This window comes from Sminthopsis crassicaudata, chromosome 1 (assembly GCF_048593235.1).
Source record: "Sminthopsis crassicaudata isolate SCR6 chromosome 1, ASM4859323v1, whole genome shotgun sequence".
In the NCBI taxonomy this organism is placed as follows: domain Eukaryota; kingdom Metazoa; phylum Chordata; class Mammalia; order Dasyuromorphia; family Dasyuridae; genus Sminthopsis; species Sminthopsis crassicaudata.
The window spans coordinates 377,522,353-377,537,693 of record NC_133617.1 but is presented as its reverse complement, the minus strand read 5'-3'; the positions used below and the strand labels follow the sequence as shown (position 1 = coordinate 377,537,693).

General features: G+C 33.9%; 1 protein-coding gene across 3 annotated transcripts in view; it reads right to left on the bottom strand.

Moving 5' to 3' along the window:
- The window catches only part of DCC (DCC netrin 1 receptor), a 1,370,610-nt gene that overhangs the window by 139,177 nt on the left and 1,216,092 nt on the right, over positions 1-15,341 (bottom strand). For all 3 annotated transcript variants that reach the window (XM_074279384.1, XM_074279385.1, XM_074279386.1), the window contains exons 18-19: positions 14,670-14,808; positions 5,771-5,878 (exon numbers count right to left, since the gene is read on the bottom strand). In XM_074279384.1, the coding sequence (XP_074135485.1) occupies positions 5,771-5,878; positions 14,670-14,808 (247 nt within the window). The remainder of the gene's footprint in view (positions 1-5,770; positions 5,879-14,669; positions 14,809-15,341) is intronic.

Below are 15,341 nucleotides of genomic sequence, written 5' to 3'. Positions count from 1 at the left end.
TTATAAAATGTACATGAACTGATGCTGAGTGAAATGAGCAGACCAGGAGATCATTATATATTTCAACAACAATACTGTATGATGATTAATTCTGATGGACGTGGCCCTCTTCAACAATGAGATGAACCAAATCAGTTCTGATAGAGCAGTAATGAACTGAACCAGCTACACCCAGTGAAAGAACTCTAGGAGATGACTATGAACCACTACATAGAATTCCCAATCCCTCTGTTTTCGTCTGCCTGCATTTCTGATTTCCTTCACAGACTAATTACACACTATTTCAAAATCCAATTCTTTTTGTACAGCAAAATAACTGTTTGGACATATATACATATATTGTGTTTAATTTATACTTTTACATATGTAATATGTATTGGTCAACCTGCCATCTGGGGGAAGGGGAGAAGGAGGGGAAAAGTTGGAACAAAAGGCTTGGCAATTGTCAGTGCTGTAAAGTTATCTATGCATATATCTTGCAAATAAAAAGCTATAATCATAAAAAAATTATATATAAAAATAAAATAAAACATCTGGATGGCTAGTTGACTAGTCTCTGCCTGATCATTTGCAGAAATGGTGACTCATATCTGAAGTGTCTATCTATCCCTCTTTTTAAAAAAATTTTTGAGGCATAATTTTCCCTTACATTGAGCTATCTCTTTGCAATTCCCTATATTTCCCCCATCTCACTCTTACTTTTTTTTTTTCATCCTAGTTTTATATGCTTTTGGAACTACAGAATAATTCTAACCCCTCTTTCATGATAAAATATATTTTAGGCATTATTCAGTTATAATATTACAATTGTAAATACCACTCTTTTTGCATCTGAATATACAGTACTTAGCTGTAGTATTATAAAATTGTCGGTGTTCTGCTTCCCAAAATAAGGTGTTCTAAAGATAGATTTTAATCTTATGAGGTTCATTTCCAGAGAAGACCCAGCATAGTCTTCTCCCCACTTCTCATCACCTATATGGCATTTAGACTTCTCCATCATATCCCCTGATCGGGTACCTTCTTTCCTCATCTGTTTTTATCTTCTTTTTGATTGTTGTATTTTTCCATTAGATTGTAATCCCCTATATCTTTTTTTAATTGGTATTTTTATTCTCAGCACTCAGCACGGTTTCTGGCACATTGTAAAATTTTATTAAATATTTTTGACTGAGTGATCTCCTTTTGTAGTAAGAATCTCCAACAGAAGCCAACCAACAACAACAACAACAAAAAAGAAACAAAAAAACCCAAGTTTGGAACTGTTTAATATGAAATATATAAAACCCCAAAGGTGTCACAAAAGCATGGATAAACTAATTAAGAAGGCATACAGGTATTTGACTTTAATAACTTATCTGAACTTTTTTGTACTTTGTAACAAGAAGAGAAGGAAGCAGTAACATATAAAACCTGAAATCTTTGCCTACTGATTTGGAATCATGAGAATTTTCCTAGACATTTTTTCTTAGAGATAGTTTATCTCAGAATTGAAGAATAGAAGTCCTGGATGGTGGTTTGATCGTGCATACTTTCTGGCCTCCCTCCACTGTGCAATCACAATACTTCAAATGAATAAACTTACTCTCTTTGAAAAACTGGGTGCCATTTAAGGGCCTTTGAAAAATAGTCCTAAACATTACTGTAGCTTTTAAATGTCTTCACTATATGTGAAAAGCTGAGTAGTGAGTACAATGTGAAAACATAGGGGCAATATGTATACTGATAAGATTTTTCATGTTATATAATGTAAATTCACCAGGCAAAATTTAGTAGTGTAGATCTATAGCTTATGATTAAAAATGTCAGTTTTTAATTTTCTCTACAAAATTACTGTTTGAGTAACCTTTCAGAGTCTCACCAGTTATTTTGAATTTGAGGAAATCAATTTAAATAATCATTGATAATTCAGTGGTTGCTAACTTTATTTCTTAAAATAGAATACATGGACCCTTTCAGGAAGAACATATTTTTAGGTATTGTCAGTAAATCAGTTAATAAGGATTTATAAAACACTGAATTATCTGTCCAGTACTGGGCCAAATACAAAGTAAAGCCATGAAAATAAAGTCCCTACCCTCAAGGAGCATATTTTCTGAAGGAGGAGACAATATGCAAATAATTAGGTCCAGTGTAGGCATAGTAGGTAGGAGATTGTTGTTCATCCTTCTGTTCATCCCTCTAAGGGACTAAAGACATCACCAAGCTCATTTCCTGACATAAATGAGTGAAACAGAGATACCCAAAGTCATCAGCCTCAATTGCTTTTCCAGAATCACTGAAATGCATTGTAAGATGGTCATTATGACTGACTATGGCTCGGTATGCAGTGATTTAGGTTTTTAAGGTAATTAATTGGAAGGAATCTCAGAAGGGAGAGCAGTGGGGAGTAATAGGACCTAAAATATCTGCAGCAGAAGGGTGTAAAGTATTGCTTGTCAACTTATGTCATAATTCTTAATAAACTTGCTATCTAAAGATTTTCCATATGCTTTTGTATAATCATTTGTAAGACAGTGCAAGAAATTGTGGGGTATAGTTAATAGAGAATTGATCAGAGAAACCTGTATTCCAATCTTGTTTTCTGACTTAAATGGACTCCGGTATTAGCCCACTTCACCTGGTGGAGGATGAGGGGGTGAGGAAGGAGAGAAAGAGAAAGTAAGGGAGAGGAGAGGGAGGGAGACAAAGCAAGGGAGAGAGAGGAGAGGGGGGAGAGACAGAAAGAGAGGGAGAGAGAGAGAGAGAGAGAGAGAGAGAGAGAGAGAGAGAGAGAGAGAGAGAGAGAGGAGAGAGAGAGAGAGAGAGAGAGAGAGAGAAGGAGAGAGAGACAGAGACAGAGAGAGAGAAACAGAGAGAAGACGAGAGAGAGAGAGAGAAAGAGAGAAGGAGAACAGAGAGAGAGAGAAAGAGAGAGAGAGAAAGAGAGAGAGAAAGAGAGAGAGGAAAGAGAGAGAGAGAAGAGAGAGGAGAGAGAGAAACAGAGAGACAGAGAGAGAGAGACAGAGAGAGAGACAGAGAGAGACAGAGAGAGAGAGAGAGAGACAGAGAGAGAGAGAGAGACAGAGAGAGAGAGAGAGAGAGAGAGAGAGAGAAGAGAGAGAGAGAGAGGAGAGGAGAGAGAGAGAGAGAGAGAGACAGAGAGAGACAGAGAGAGAGAGAGAAGAGAGAGAGAGAGACAGAGAGAGAGAGAGAGAGAGAGAGAGAGAGAGAGAGAGAGAGAGAGAGAGAGAGAGAGAGAGAGAAACAGAGTCATAGTCAGAAACAAACAAAGAGATTCTTTTAGAGTGCTAAATCCCTTTTAGGGTTTAGCCTGCCAGCTAAGGGCTTGTCTGAACCTCATGGGGTGTTCACTTTCTCCTGGGCAATTGTGAGTTCCTCTAAGGGATTTGTCTTCACATCATTTATTATTTAAAAAACTCCTTCTTGCTAACTCTATGCTCTCCTACTTTATTTCATATTTACCATTCCTGGTATCTATTGTATCCCTTCATTTTGTCTTTAACCTTTTCTCCTAAATAAACCTATCTTTTGCCAAAGAGAATGGCTGTTGTGAATTATAAACATGATCAAACCCCAATATTTGGTGCTCCTAAAACACATCATCTGGTGCCCCATCATTTGCTACATTCACCACATCATACACATATATACATATGTATTTTTATGTAGATACACATAAACACATGCAGATACAATGAGGAAAGTGAAATTAAAAGAAAAAAAAAATAGGAAGAACTAGTTTGATCTTCCAAATGCCTGGCACATTGACAACTGAGCACATGATATGTGAAGAAGTTTTATGCCTCTTTTGCTAAATCTGACAGCTCAAATAAGAATTCTTTTTGGTGACTGTAGGCAGAGGGATTTCTCAGAGAAAACAAGTATTCAAGTTAATTTAAGTCACAAGATGAAGTTTCACATTATTCTTTCATTTTGTAAAATTCTAGAGGTTACTGGCATGAAGATAAGTCTATTAGCTGACCCACATTTCCTAGATCACATTTCTATCTTCAGTGCTTCCATCACTTTGTTAGTATGTAATGGAACCATCTACAGATTGCTTCTGCTATGGCAACAAAAAGTAAAACTTGCATGTGCCTAACCCAGTGGTTCAAGTTAATTAGACTATAATGTGCACATTTCAAATTGTATAATATTTTTTCATAATAATTATATGCTATGGAGACATCTATTAAAAGCCTAGAGTGATAATTTAAATGCAAAATTCCTGATAGAACTCTATTATATTTTTCATACTAAATTAACATTACAGGCTTCTAATGGGTGCTTTAATTAGACATTGATGTTATCAGCAATATTTGGCCAAATAAAATCTGCCATTGGGAAACATTCATTAAGCTTAATCTGTGTCAGTCAATAATAGTAAGCCTTTTCTTAGTCTTGTGATTTTAAGGTGGTACCAAGGAACTATCATTTTCTCAATAACTCTGGTTTTCCCTTAAAATGCTAAAATATGTGATCATTATATATCTTTTATACTTCATCATTTTCAAATTTAATTATTAGACATTTCTAATTGCTTAGAAATATATACAAGACCCTTTTGACACAAAAGCATTACACTAAAAATTGTATCATTATTTTTCTGCAATCAAAGAAAAAGGATAGCAGCACTTTTTGTGGTAGCAAAGAAGTGGAAATGAGGTATTTGTTCATTGAATGGATACCCCTGATCAATGTACGTGAATATTTCTGTGCTGTGTGAACTGATGAACATGATGGATTCAGAAACACATGAGAAAGCTTAGATGAACTGATTCAAAGAGAAGGAAATAGTACCAGGAAAACAAGATACACAAAGGATAATAATGTAGATGGAAATAACTATTATAATGACCAAACTTGACCCCAAAAGAAGATATGAAAATATATCTCTTCCCTGACTGTCTACTATTATCCTCTTAGAATAGAGTGGAATATTGTATATAACTTTACACCTTCAATGTGTTGCTTGATTTTGTTGAATGTTTTCCCTCTTTTTTATTATATATTATAAAGGATGGAACTCTGTAAGGATGAAGGGAGATGGAGAGTAATGCAGAAATACATGTCATGTAAAAACAACAACAATTTTATATTTATATACATATACATGCATAGATTTGTATAGAATTAGCTTTTATTTTATACATATATGTATGTGTTTATATGTACATAAATTGTATGTGAATATAATTGTATATGTTACAGTTATACATATATACATACATGCTTTACACATGTATGTATAAAATGCGCATATATTTTACTTTTTTTGGTATTTTTACATCTCCTACAATTCTTCCTATATTCCTTCCAACTTGAGAGCACAATTCTTTATAATACAGACTAAAATGATTTTTAAAAAATCAGCCAAATAAAACAACACATTGATAAAAAAGTTAGAAGCAATGCTTCTACATATACATATGTGTGTATATGATATATACATAGAGGTTTATTTTATATATATATATATACACATATATTATATATTTGTAAGTACACATTCAGATACACATAAGAAAGTATATGTGCTCTTCTCATTCCACCCCTTTAAGCAACTCTACAAATGAAAGTTCATTTTAAAATGGCATTGGCACTGGTTGGTGGAGGAAGCAGAAGCAGAAGTGAATCACAAAGTTCTCTGATAGACTGTGACATGAAACAACAGACAATGGAAAAAGTAGAAGCAGCCCTGAAGTAAACAGTCATGAGTGGAAGAAAAGAATTGGCCAGATTTGAGAATGGCCACTGTATCACTTACCAGTAATTTTCCCATTGGCTTCTAAAGGAGGCTGCCAGCTTACAATGACAGCTCGAGGCTTCCCTTCCCGAGTAATGACTGTCAGATCCTTGGGTGCAGAAGTTGGAGCTGCAAAATCAGATAGAAAAAAAAAAGCCTTTATCACTGAGAATGAAAGAAAACACACACCCATCAATCATGATCATGGTTTGTCATCAGTTGGTCAAGTACACTAGGTTTATTTTGTTATTTATTTCCCTCCCTTCCTTCTCTATCTATTCCCCTATATCCCACATCTGAATTTAAACCAAGTAAAGAGAAATACTCAAGATTATTTCATGAAAACAAAAGGTATTTATGGAATAGAGCACTGAAGTGTCTTTAGCTGATATCTACACTGAAAAATTGAGAACAAGTATAATTGTCTATATGTATAAGTAATTTAGCATATGGATTAATTCATTGCTCTATACTTTTAAAATTATTTATTTATTTTAATACACAAAGCTTTATGGATCATGTTGGGAAATAAAAATCAGAACAAAAGTAAAAACCATGAGAGAGGGAAAAAAAATAGACTCCATAGTTCTTTTCTTGGATGCAGGTGGCATTTTCTGTCCAAAGTTTAGTTGGACATTGCTCTATTTTTTAAGAAATGTTATTTATAGTAATCCACCACTCATAGTATCACAGATTTTAGAGCTAGAAAAGACAAAGAAGGTATCTAGTCAAAAACTTTCATTTTACAGTTAAAGAGACTAAGACCCAAGGTCATAAAAATAATAAGTGGCAGAGATGGAAGTGAAACTCAGGTCCTCTAATTTCATTTCCAGTCCCATAACTCTTCCCTTTGGGAGTAAGTTTGGTATTTTAGGACTTGCAATTTAAATTGAAACACCACCAAGCTCTACCTAGCCTTTGCAGGGTTAATCAAAGCAGTGGCTTAGAGTCATAGGATCCATTACAAACTTCTGACTTTTGTAAAGTCCTGTGTGACTTTGGGGAACTCATTCAACCTGTAAATTAAGCTTTTTTGGAGTGGCTAAATCTATGATACTAAGATACCTACTGAAATCTAAATAAAAGAAAAAGGGCTTCATGAGAGCAGAACAGATTCAGGATAACAGGACAAATCCCAAATCTATTTGGGAGGCTACTGCAGCTAAAGAAGTGTATGTAGATTAAGGTAGGGTTTCTACGTAATCTGTTAAAAGTTCACTATAGTTTTGTCTTGAAGCAGAAAGACATTTTTTCTCAATGGTATTTTATTTTTTCTCTCAATTGCATGTAAACATAGTTTTTAACATTTATTTTAAAATATTTTAAGCTCCAAATCTTTTTCTCTCTCTCCCTCTTTTCCAAGACAGCAAGCAATATTATATAGGCTATAAATGTGCAATGTTAAACATATAAGAAGACATATTAAACATCAATTTGCAATCGCTGATCTTTCAAGTTGGGATCATGAAAACTATAGGTCTTTTCTCCAAAGAGTTGGAGCAGTATGATATGTGTGTGTGTGTGTGTGTGTGTGTGTGTGTGTGTGTATGTATGTATTCATATGGATGTGATCATATCTCTATCACCTATCTCTATCTATTCATCCACCCATCTATCCTGCTACTTTCCACATGTACTTGTTCTCACTCTCTCTTATTAGATCACAGTTCTAGAGTGAGAAGTGACTCCAGAGACCATCTAGTACAATCTTCCCATTTTACACAGGAGGATACTGAATCTCAGTGAGGTTAAGTGACTTGCCCAATATTCAATATCAATGAAAATAATTCTGGGTTTCTGACTCCAGAATTTGACATTCTTTCCCCTCTATCATGTTGTGTCATGTCTCTTTTCAACCCCTTATCCTTCCCATTTCTTCTACTACTTTCCTCTTCCTCCTTACCTATTCTTCTCTCTCATCCTTTCTTTTTGTTTTTTCCTCTATCTCTTTCTTTTTAATTCTTCATACTCTTGTCTCATACAGCTTTGACTTCCCTTTCTTCTCCATAATTTAACATTTTCAGTCCAATATGCATAGCCAAAAACTGTGCATAAACAACCCCCCTCACATGAACACATATACATGTATATAAATATACACATTTGAATATTTCTCAGCTATATACGGTAGCTAAACCAAATCCTAGATCCAGATTCACATACAGTATCCCTTTAAAGTAGTTATTTTTGACCTACTTAGAGTATATTATATATACAGGTGTGTGTGTGTGTGTGTGTGTGTGTGTGTACATATACATATATACATAGATATGTTTTCTCTTCTATTAGAATGTAAGCTCCCTGAAGTCAAGTTGTTTCATTTAGTCTTGATATTTCTAACACTCTAGGCAGTGCTTGGCATACAGCATACACTTAATAAATACTTGTTGATTGATTTTTATATATGATTTTGAGACTGACATTGTCTAAAGCTTGATTTTCCAATGTACTTAAAAAGACCTATCAATCTATCCTTCACCTAGAAACCCAATCTGGTCCCCAAATCTCATGTCTATATGCCTGATTCTCAAAGTCATTTGGGGTTCCAATACTACCCAAAAGTATTTCTATTCAGTTATATCTACAGGAGTTATATAATGTAGCTTCCTGAGATATAAGAAATAGTAAATTAGGTCAACCCTAGATTACTAAGGAAGAAGGCTAAGAGCTTATATGCATCATAATGAAAGCCCTAGACCAAGGGAAGCTGCCAATGGGAAAGCAACCCTGCCACCAGAAGATAACACAGAAAACAATTCTCTCTAAAAGAAGGGATTACTAGACAGACTCAGAAAGAAACATTCACAAGTAATTTTAAATAGTAGCTAACCTATGAGAGGATGTGATGTAGTCATGAACTTCCTGGCCTTTGTCTGCTATTAAATGCATAACAAAACATTTTCAGTTTATATTAGTCATTAGATAAAAGGCTGCCTTTTAAATTAGTCAGGATGAACTACTTTTTCTTCTTTATATTAAAAGCCAAGTTGATGACTGGGTAAAAAGGAGCTCAAAGGTGATGAGCCAGCTCATTTTGCTAGATGAAGGCATAAAATAAGATAAAATGATCCGTCGACTTCATCTTTTTTTTTTCCCTTTTGAGTATAAAAATGAATCATCCAATTAAAGAAGTGGGTTATTATAATAAACTTTAATGTGTGCTTTTTATAAGATGCCAACAAACAAGACTGATTAAACATTTTCATCTCTTTTTTAACGATCTTACTTATTCATTTGTTGTTTTTTTGTCTGTCACGTGATTTCACCAATATAGAGTAAAAACTAATAACTCTTCTATAATTTGTAGTCTTGGAAAATTTACCTGAGTCACTGCAAGGTTAAATGACTTATTAATGATCCACATGTCAGAGTCAAAACTCATACATCTTTACTCCAAGGGCAGAAAACTATTTAATGCCCTCTGAGACTTCTTGCTTTTGGTTCCATAGTGATTACAAATAACAGATATCTGGATGCTATATTGGTGGCAACTAGGTGGCTAATGGAATCAGGAAGAACTGTATTCAAATCTGAGTTGACCCTTACTAGCTGGTAACCTTGGACAAGTTACTTAAACTCTGTTTTCCTTAAACCCTGTTTTCCTTAACCCAAGAAAATGGTAAGGCATTCTATTATCTTTACCAAGAAAATCCCATGGACAGAATTGGTATGCTGTCATAAAGAGTTGGACATAGCTGAATATCTGAACACAAAAAAAGATGCTATATTATGGGTTTTTTTCTTTCCCAAAGATTAATTCCAAACCATTTCATTTATTCCCCAATATTTGTAACAATAATATATTACTTTAAGATTCTTTTATGTGTCTATCTCAATCTAATATACGTCTGCAAATATAACAATCCATTGATTTTAAGAAAAGCCAACATGTTTCTCATTTCCCTCTCAACATTAGTATCTATCACTTTATCTTTGTGCCATGAAACTGAAGTGAAAAGTAATAGATTTACAGAAGTGAAACAAAGAGGTTAAGTGGTTTCTTGTAATAATTGGCAGAGCCAAGACCAAAAATCCAAGTCATCTGACATGCTTGAAATTCAATTCTTTTTAAATTAGAGTAGATTGCTATTATGGATTCAGTAGAGCTAAAAATAATTCTGGTATGTATAAAAATGTAGTTAAATTTACAATAAATTTTGATAAACATTGTGAAGGGAAACAAAGACAAATAAGGCATAGGTCAAAGGTCTCACTTTGCTCACTTATGTAGGACAGAAAAGACATACACAGAGATAATTATAGTACTAGGCAGTACATGTTAAATCATTTATGAATAGTATAAATAGTCAAAGCAGCAGAAGGGGAAAAACAGGTTATTAGGTGAAGAAGATGACTAGGATTTTGATGAATTGTAGACAGGAAAGTGTAAGAGAATATACCATATTCATGAGTAAAGATACACAAAGACAAAAGGGCAAGTATTCATCAGAGACAACAAAAAAACAAGTTATGGCTGAGCAGAGAGTTCATTTAGAAGAATGGATGACAGACTTTGAAGAGATAAAACCTGTAAGTTGCAGTGAACAGGCTTCAGAACAAGCCCATAGCAATGGATTTCCCTCTCTTTCAAACTATAAGAGACTATTAAGATGTTCTCTCAATTTTGCTAATAGGTACAATAGGGATGGCTAAATAAGCTGGTTTCTGAATGTCATGAAGTATATGGCATAGAGTTTGGATATTCAGAGGCTGGAGAATTAACATTTATTTTGAGTTCCTGTATGGTTGAGGAAACAAATGATGAGTATACATAAATATATGGAAGCAGAGGGAATATGAAACAGTAGGTAGTGGTATTTCAGTGACTGAGTCAGTGAATAAGGACATATGATTGCTGGATAATTTGGAGACATATTTGGGACTATTGGATGTAGATTTCAGAGTATCCCCTTAAGATTACTTTCATTTAGAAAGTATGGAATAATTCATTCCATATTTCCATATGAGTTAAGGCGTACTCCTACTCTGTGTCCAACCAACAAAACTGAGGCATATTTGGTCTTTATGCTGAATCTCATGGATTCTAGCATTTGGGAAAATTGATAACAAAGCCTTAGCAGATGTAGATACTTGATAGATAAATTTCTATACTCCTAGTTGTCTTTGAACATAAAAATATTTGGAGTAAGAATGAGGATGGACATAGTAGGAGACCAGTACATGGAGAATGACTGAGTTTGAGATCATATGTGAGCAGATCTATGTTATTACCAAGAAAAATAATTTGAAAGATACAAACAAAACTGCAAGAAATATTGACCACCAGACCAGAGTTTCTTAAATTGAGGATTGTAATCCTATATGAAGTTGCTCAAGTGAATGTGGGGGTCATGAAATTATGATTTATTAATAGTAAAGTTTAATTCATATACATATTTTATATATCCAGAGTCATGTAAAAATTTTGGAGGGTGAAAAGTTTTCACAAAAAGAAAAAGTTTAAGAAGTCGTCATCTAGACCATCAACTTTGGACTTTCAGCCAGAAATTCAGTAAGCAGTTGTTATTTTCAGTCATATCTAACTCTTTGTGACCATTTGGGATTTCCTTGGCAAGGATACCAAAGTGTTTTATCATTTTCTTTTCCAGCTCATTTTAAAATGGAAAAAAACTGGAAAACTGAGGCAAAATCGCATTAAATATCTTGAGCAATGGGAAGCTATACAAGGTTTATGAGCCTATATTATAATAGCAATGTTTAGGATAGATTGAAACATGGAAAGCCTGGAAACATCACTCTATTTGGATTTCTCCAAGTAATAGAGTATATATTATTACTTAAGACTGATGAAGTGATTAATTTGACTTCCGTATCACACATATATGTTGTGAATTACCAAATATATAAAAGCCAGTAGATAAGTAATTTTCACACTTTTATTTTCTTTCCTTCATTTATATCTCTAGATACTTATGAATTAGTCTATAAAGATCACACCTGGATACCCAGCCAAATGCTCTTTACTTATCTTTGTAGATCATTGCCTCATTTTGTAGTTGTTCTAATCATTAATCATTTTCTCCTAAATTTTATCACTTCTTATAAGCAATTTGCCAGGGTTGTTACTTTAAGGGTCTGGAATAGATGAGAAATGAAAGGAATCTTTTTTTACACACATTGAAATCTGACATGGCTTTTCATGTTAATAAGTGAGGTGCTTGTGTAAGGATTATATATGTTTAAACCAACCAATGGCATCATTCCACTTCATTTAATATAAGTAATAAGATGTTAACCCTGATTCTTTTCTTACATTAGATGAGGATAGTCAACCAACCTAAAAGGATGAACTATGTATGAATAAGACTTAGATATCAGACAATCATAAACCTAAGCTTTAGACTAAGAGTGACAGGTTCTCTGTCAGTATAGAAGTCCTTGAAAGCCTTTGGATGAATTGAAATGGTATACTGGAAGTGTGATCCTGTGGTTTGGGAAATGTGGATGCCTTATCAGTGCTCTTCATAATATCAGACCCATCACAAATTTGAGAACAGAAAATCTTAGTGGTTTTGTTGTTCAATATTTCAGTTGTATCTGAATTTTTGTGGCCCCATTTTTATTTGTTTTTGTTTTATGGCATAGACATTAGAATGATTTGCCATTTATTTCTCTAGTTTGTTTTACAAATAGGCAAACAGGGTTAAGTGATTTTCTCAGTCACACAAATAATAAGTAAATATCTGATGCCAGATTTGAAGCCAGGAAGATGAATCTTCTTGACTTCAGGTCTGGTACTGTTTATTATGCCACCTAGCTGCCCTTAATGGGTCAAGCCTCTGTGAAGAAATCATTCCTAGGGGAGGGAAGAAGGAAGAAAGTACCTTGAGTACCACCCTCTCCTGTTTCACCCCATTTGACAATAGGAAGACCTTGTCAATTTTATTCTTCATGCCAGCATCATAGCAATATTCCCTTGGGATAACAGTGATCCAAGGGATTACTTCCAGGAATTTCATTTGAATAGGACATTGAGTCAAAAGTTTAGATTCATAGAAACTGGAGAAAAGAACTAGAAGATAGCAAAAAAAAAATCTCTATCACTTCTTAGGAAGATGGTGTTTAAAAGAAGTGTAAGCTCTCTGTGATGAGTCCCCTAATGGATAAGGAAGTGTTTGATATAAGAAAACAAGATGGGAAGACCACAGTTGATTATTCATAGCTTTTAAAATTCACCTCATCTCAACAGGAAAGTGAGCAATTTCATAAAGCAAACAATCAAAAAATCAAAATAAACAAAAACTTTTCAAAATTCCATAGTATCATTTCCCACAAATATAATGTAAAGTTACAAAACTAATAGGAAAACTAATACTTTCCTAAAAAATAGGAAAGTATTTTAATAGCTGCCCTCTTTGGATGCTAGATTTCTATGAACTGTAAGTGCCAACCACTGTATATCACAATTGATTTAAGATTATGAAGTCTATAATTACAACCATGGTAAATAAAACTGATAAAATTTCAATGAATTTCATTAACATGAATTTGAACTATTTTGAAGTGAACAAAGCTTTGAAGTGTTACTCTGTTCCCACTGAAGAGAGAGCTCTGGCATATATATCTAGGTGGGGTTATTCAGGGTAAACTCCAGTGAAGTATAAAAGTGTCACTAATTTTGAACCTAAATTTTTCTTTCTTCCTTTTTCTTTTTTTTTTGTGGGGGGAAACTATTACAATAATTGCTCTCAACTTAATATATCTATTTTAGGTTCATTCCAAGAAAGTTAATTTCGGCTTCTAGCCAATCTTCCTCTACTTATAGTGACTTGTAGGACTTACCTCGGAGCTCCTGGTCTTTTTAAGAATTAGGAATAAGCAGTTTTTTTGATAATAGTTCAGTGGGAAACTTTTCTAATAATCTGGGAAGCTCTTATACAATATCCTTTCTTGATATATTAGTTGCCAGCTTCCTGGAGATAGAGCTAGCAGCAATAGCGGGGACAAGACTAGGTAAAACCATAAGTATCAACTACCAATTTCACTATTTTCCTCTTGGGCTCACCTTCCATCACCAGATCAACCTCCTTCAGATCTTACTTCCTCAAGGAATAAACATCCAACTGACTTTCCTCTAATCCCTCTTTTATGCTAAGTCCTACTTATACATTTATTGTGCACTATATCATCTGTTACATTCTAACATGCTTCATTCAATATTCAAGGTCTTTTTTTTTTTAAACTTGGATTCTCTTATAAGACTGTTAGAATTTTGAGGAATGAGTCTTCCTTTTTTATATATTCCTAAATAACATCCGTGTAAAAGTAAATACCGGTATAAAAAAGTAAAACAGCTATTAAACATTAGTTAGGTAACTGTGGACAGACTGAAGTTAGGCTCTTTTGAGTTTGTGTGTACAAAATACAAATAAAGAAAAAGATTCAAAGAGATAAGATGGGGATTTTCCTGTATCAGAATATACCAAATTTTCAAACCACTGCAAGAAAGCGTTTATCTTATCTCCTTGAAACAGCAATGTGACTCAGTGTTTAGAATGCTGAACTCTAAATCAGGAAAATTGGAGATCCAATTATGCATCAGTATTAACTATAGTCACATAATTTCTGTTTGTCTCAGTTTCCTCATAGATGCAATTGGGATAGGAAAAACACTTCCCTTACAGATGACCTAAAGTGGATAATATTTGCAAATAGTTTTATGAATCCTAAAATATTATATAAATGCTAGTAGTTATCACTTCCACCACTATCATCATTTTGTTATTGTTGTTTTTGATAGATCTGTCCCTGTTTCCCCAAGTTGTTATGTTCAACTCCATGAAATTCCACATTGTGACTGATTTACTGTAGCTGCAAACTATGTAGATGCCCATAGTCTAGAAAACATTATAAATGTCAATTCCAATAACAGATCATTTAAATATTATCTTTTACTTACCTGCTTCATATGTGGTAGCGTGGGCAGTCATACTCCACGTACTTGATCTTTGACCTTTGGTTACCATGACTGAGAATTCATACATAGTATTGGGTTTAAGGCCTGTTGCTGTGTGACTCAGAGATGTTATATCTGCTGACTACACATGCAGGAGGGAAAAAGCAAGTAGAAAAATACTGTGAGGTGCATTAACATGGTAAATCAATACATGGAAAAAAACTATCAAATAACCCAATAATAGGACACAGAGACTTCCTGACCATCAGAGCATTTGCTAACACAGAATATTGGTTCTAATTTCTTTTTGGGAAGAACAAAAATACAGTATTAATTTATATTCTGGTAAACTGTAAACTATGTTCAGTAAAGCAAAATCTTATAATAAAGGGTGATTTAGCATAGTAACCATTCTTGTATAAGACTGTCATGTTCTTAGGAGAAGGGAACTATAATGACAGCCACAGGTCCCCTTATTCTAGATTATTTCTTCTTACTTTAGAGAACATTTGTGTAGAATAGATAATCACAATGAATTTGATTTTGTTATAATACATTCAAATTATATTTATCAGAGGTTTTTAATATTGATCATTGATTATATAGAGTCATCACTGAATTTTGTAAGATTGAGCTTCAGGATGGTATTTTGGATAGTAGCTGCTTGTGGAAGTA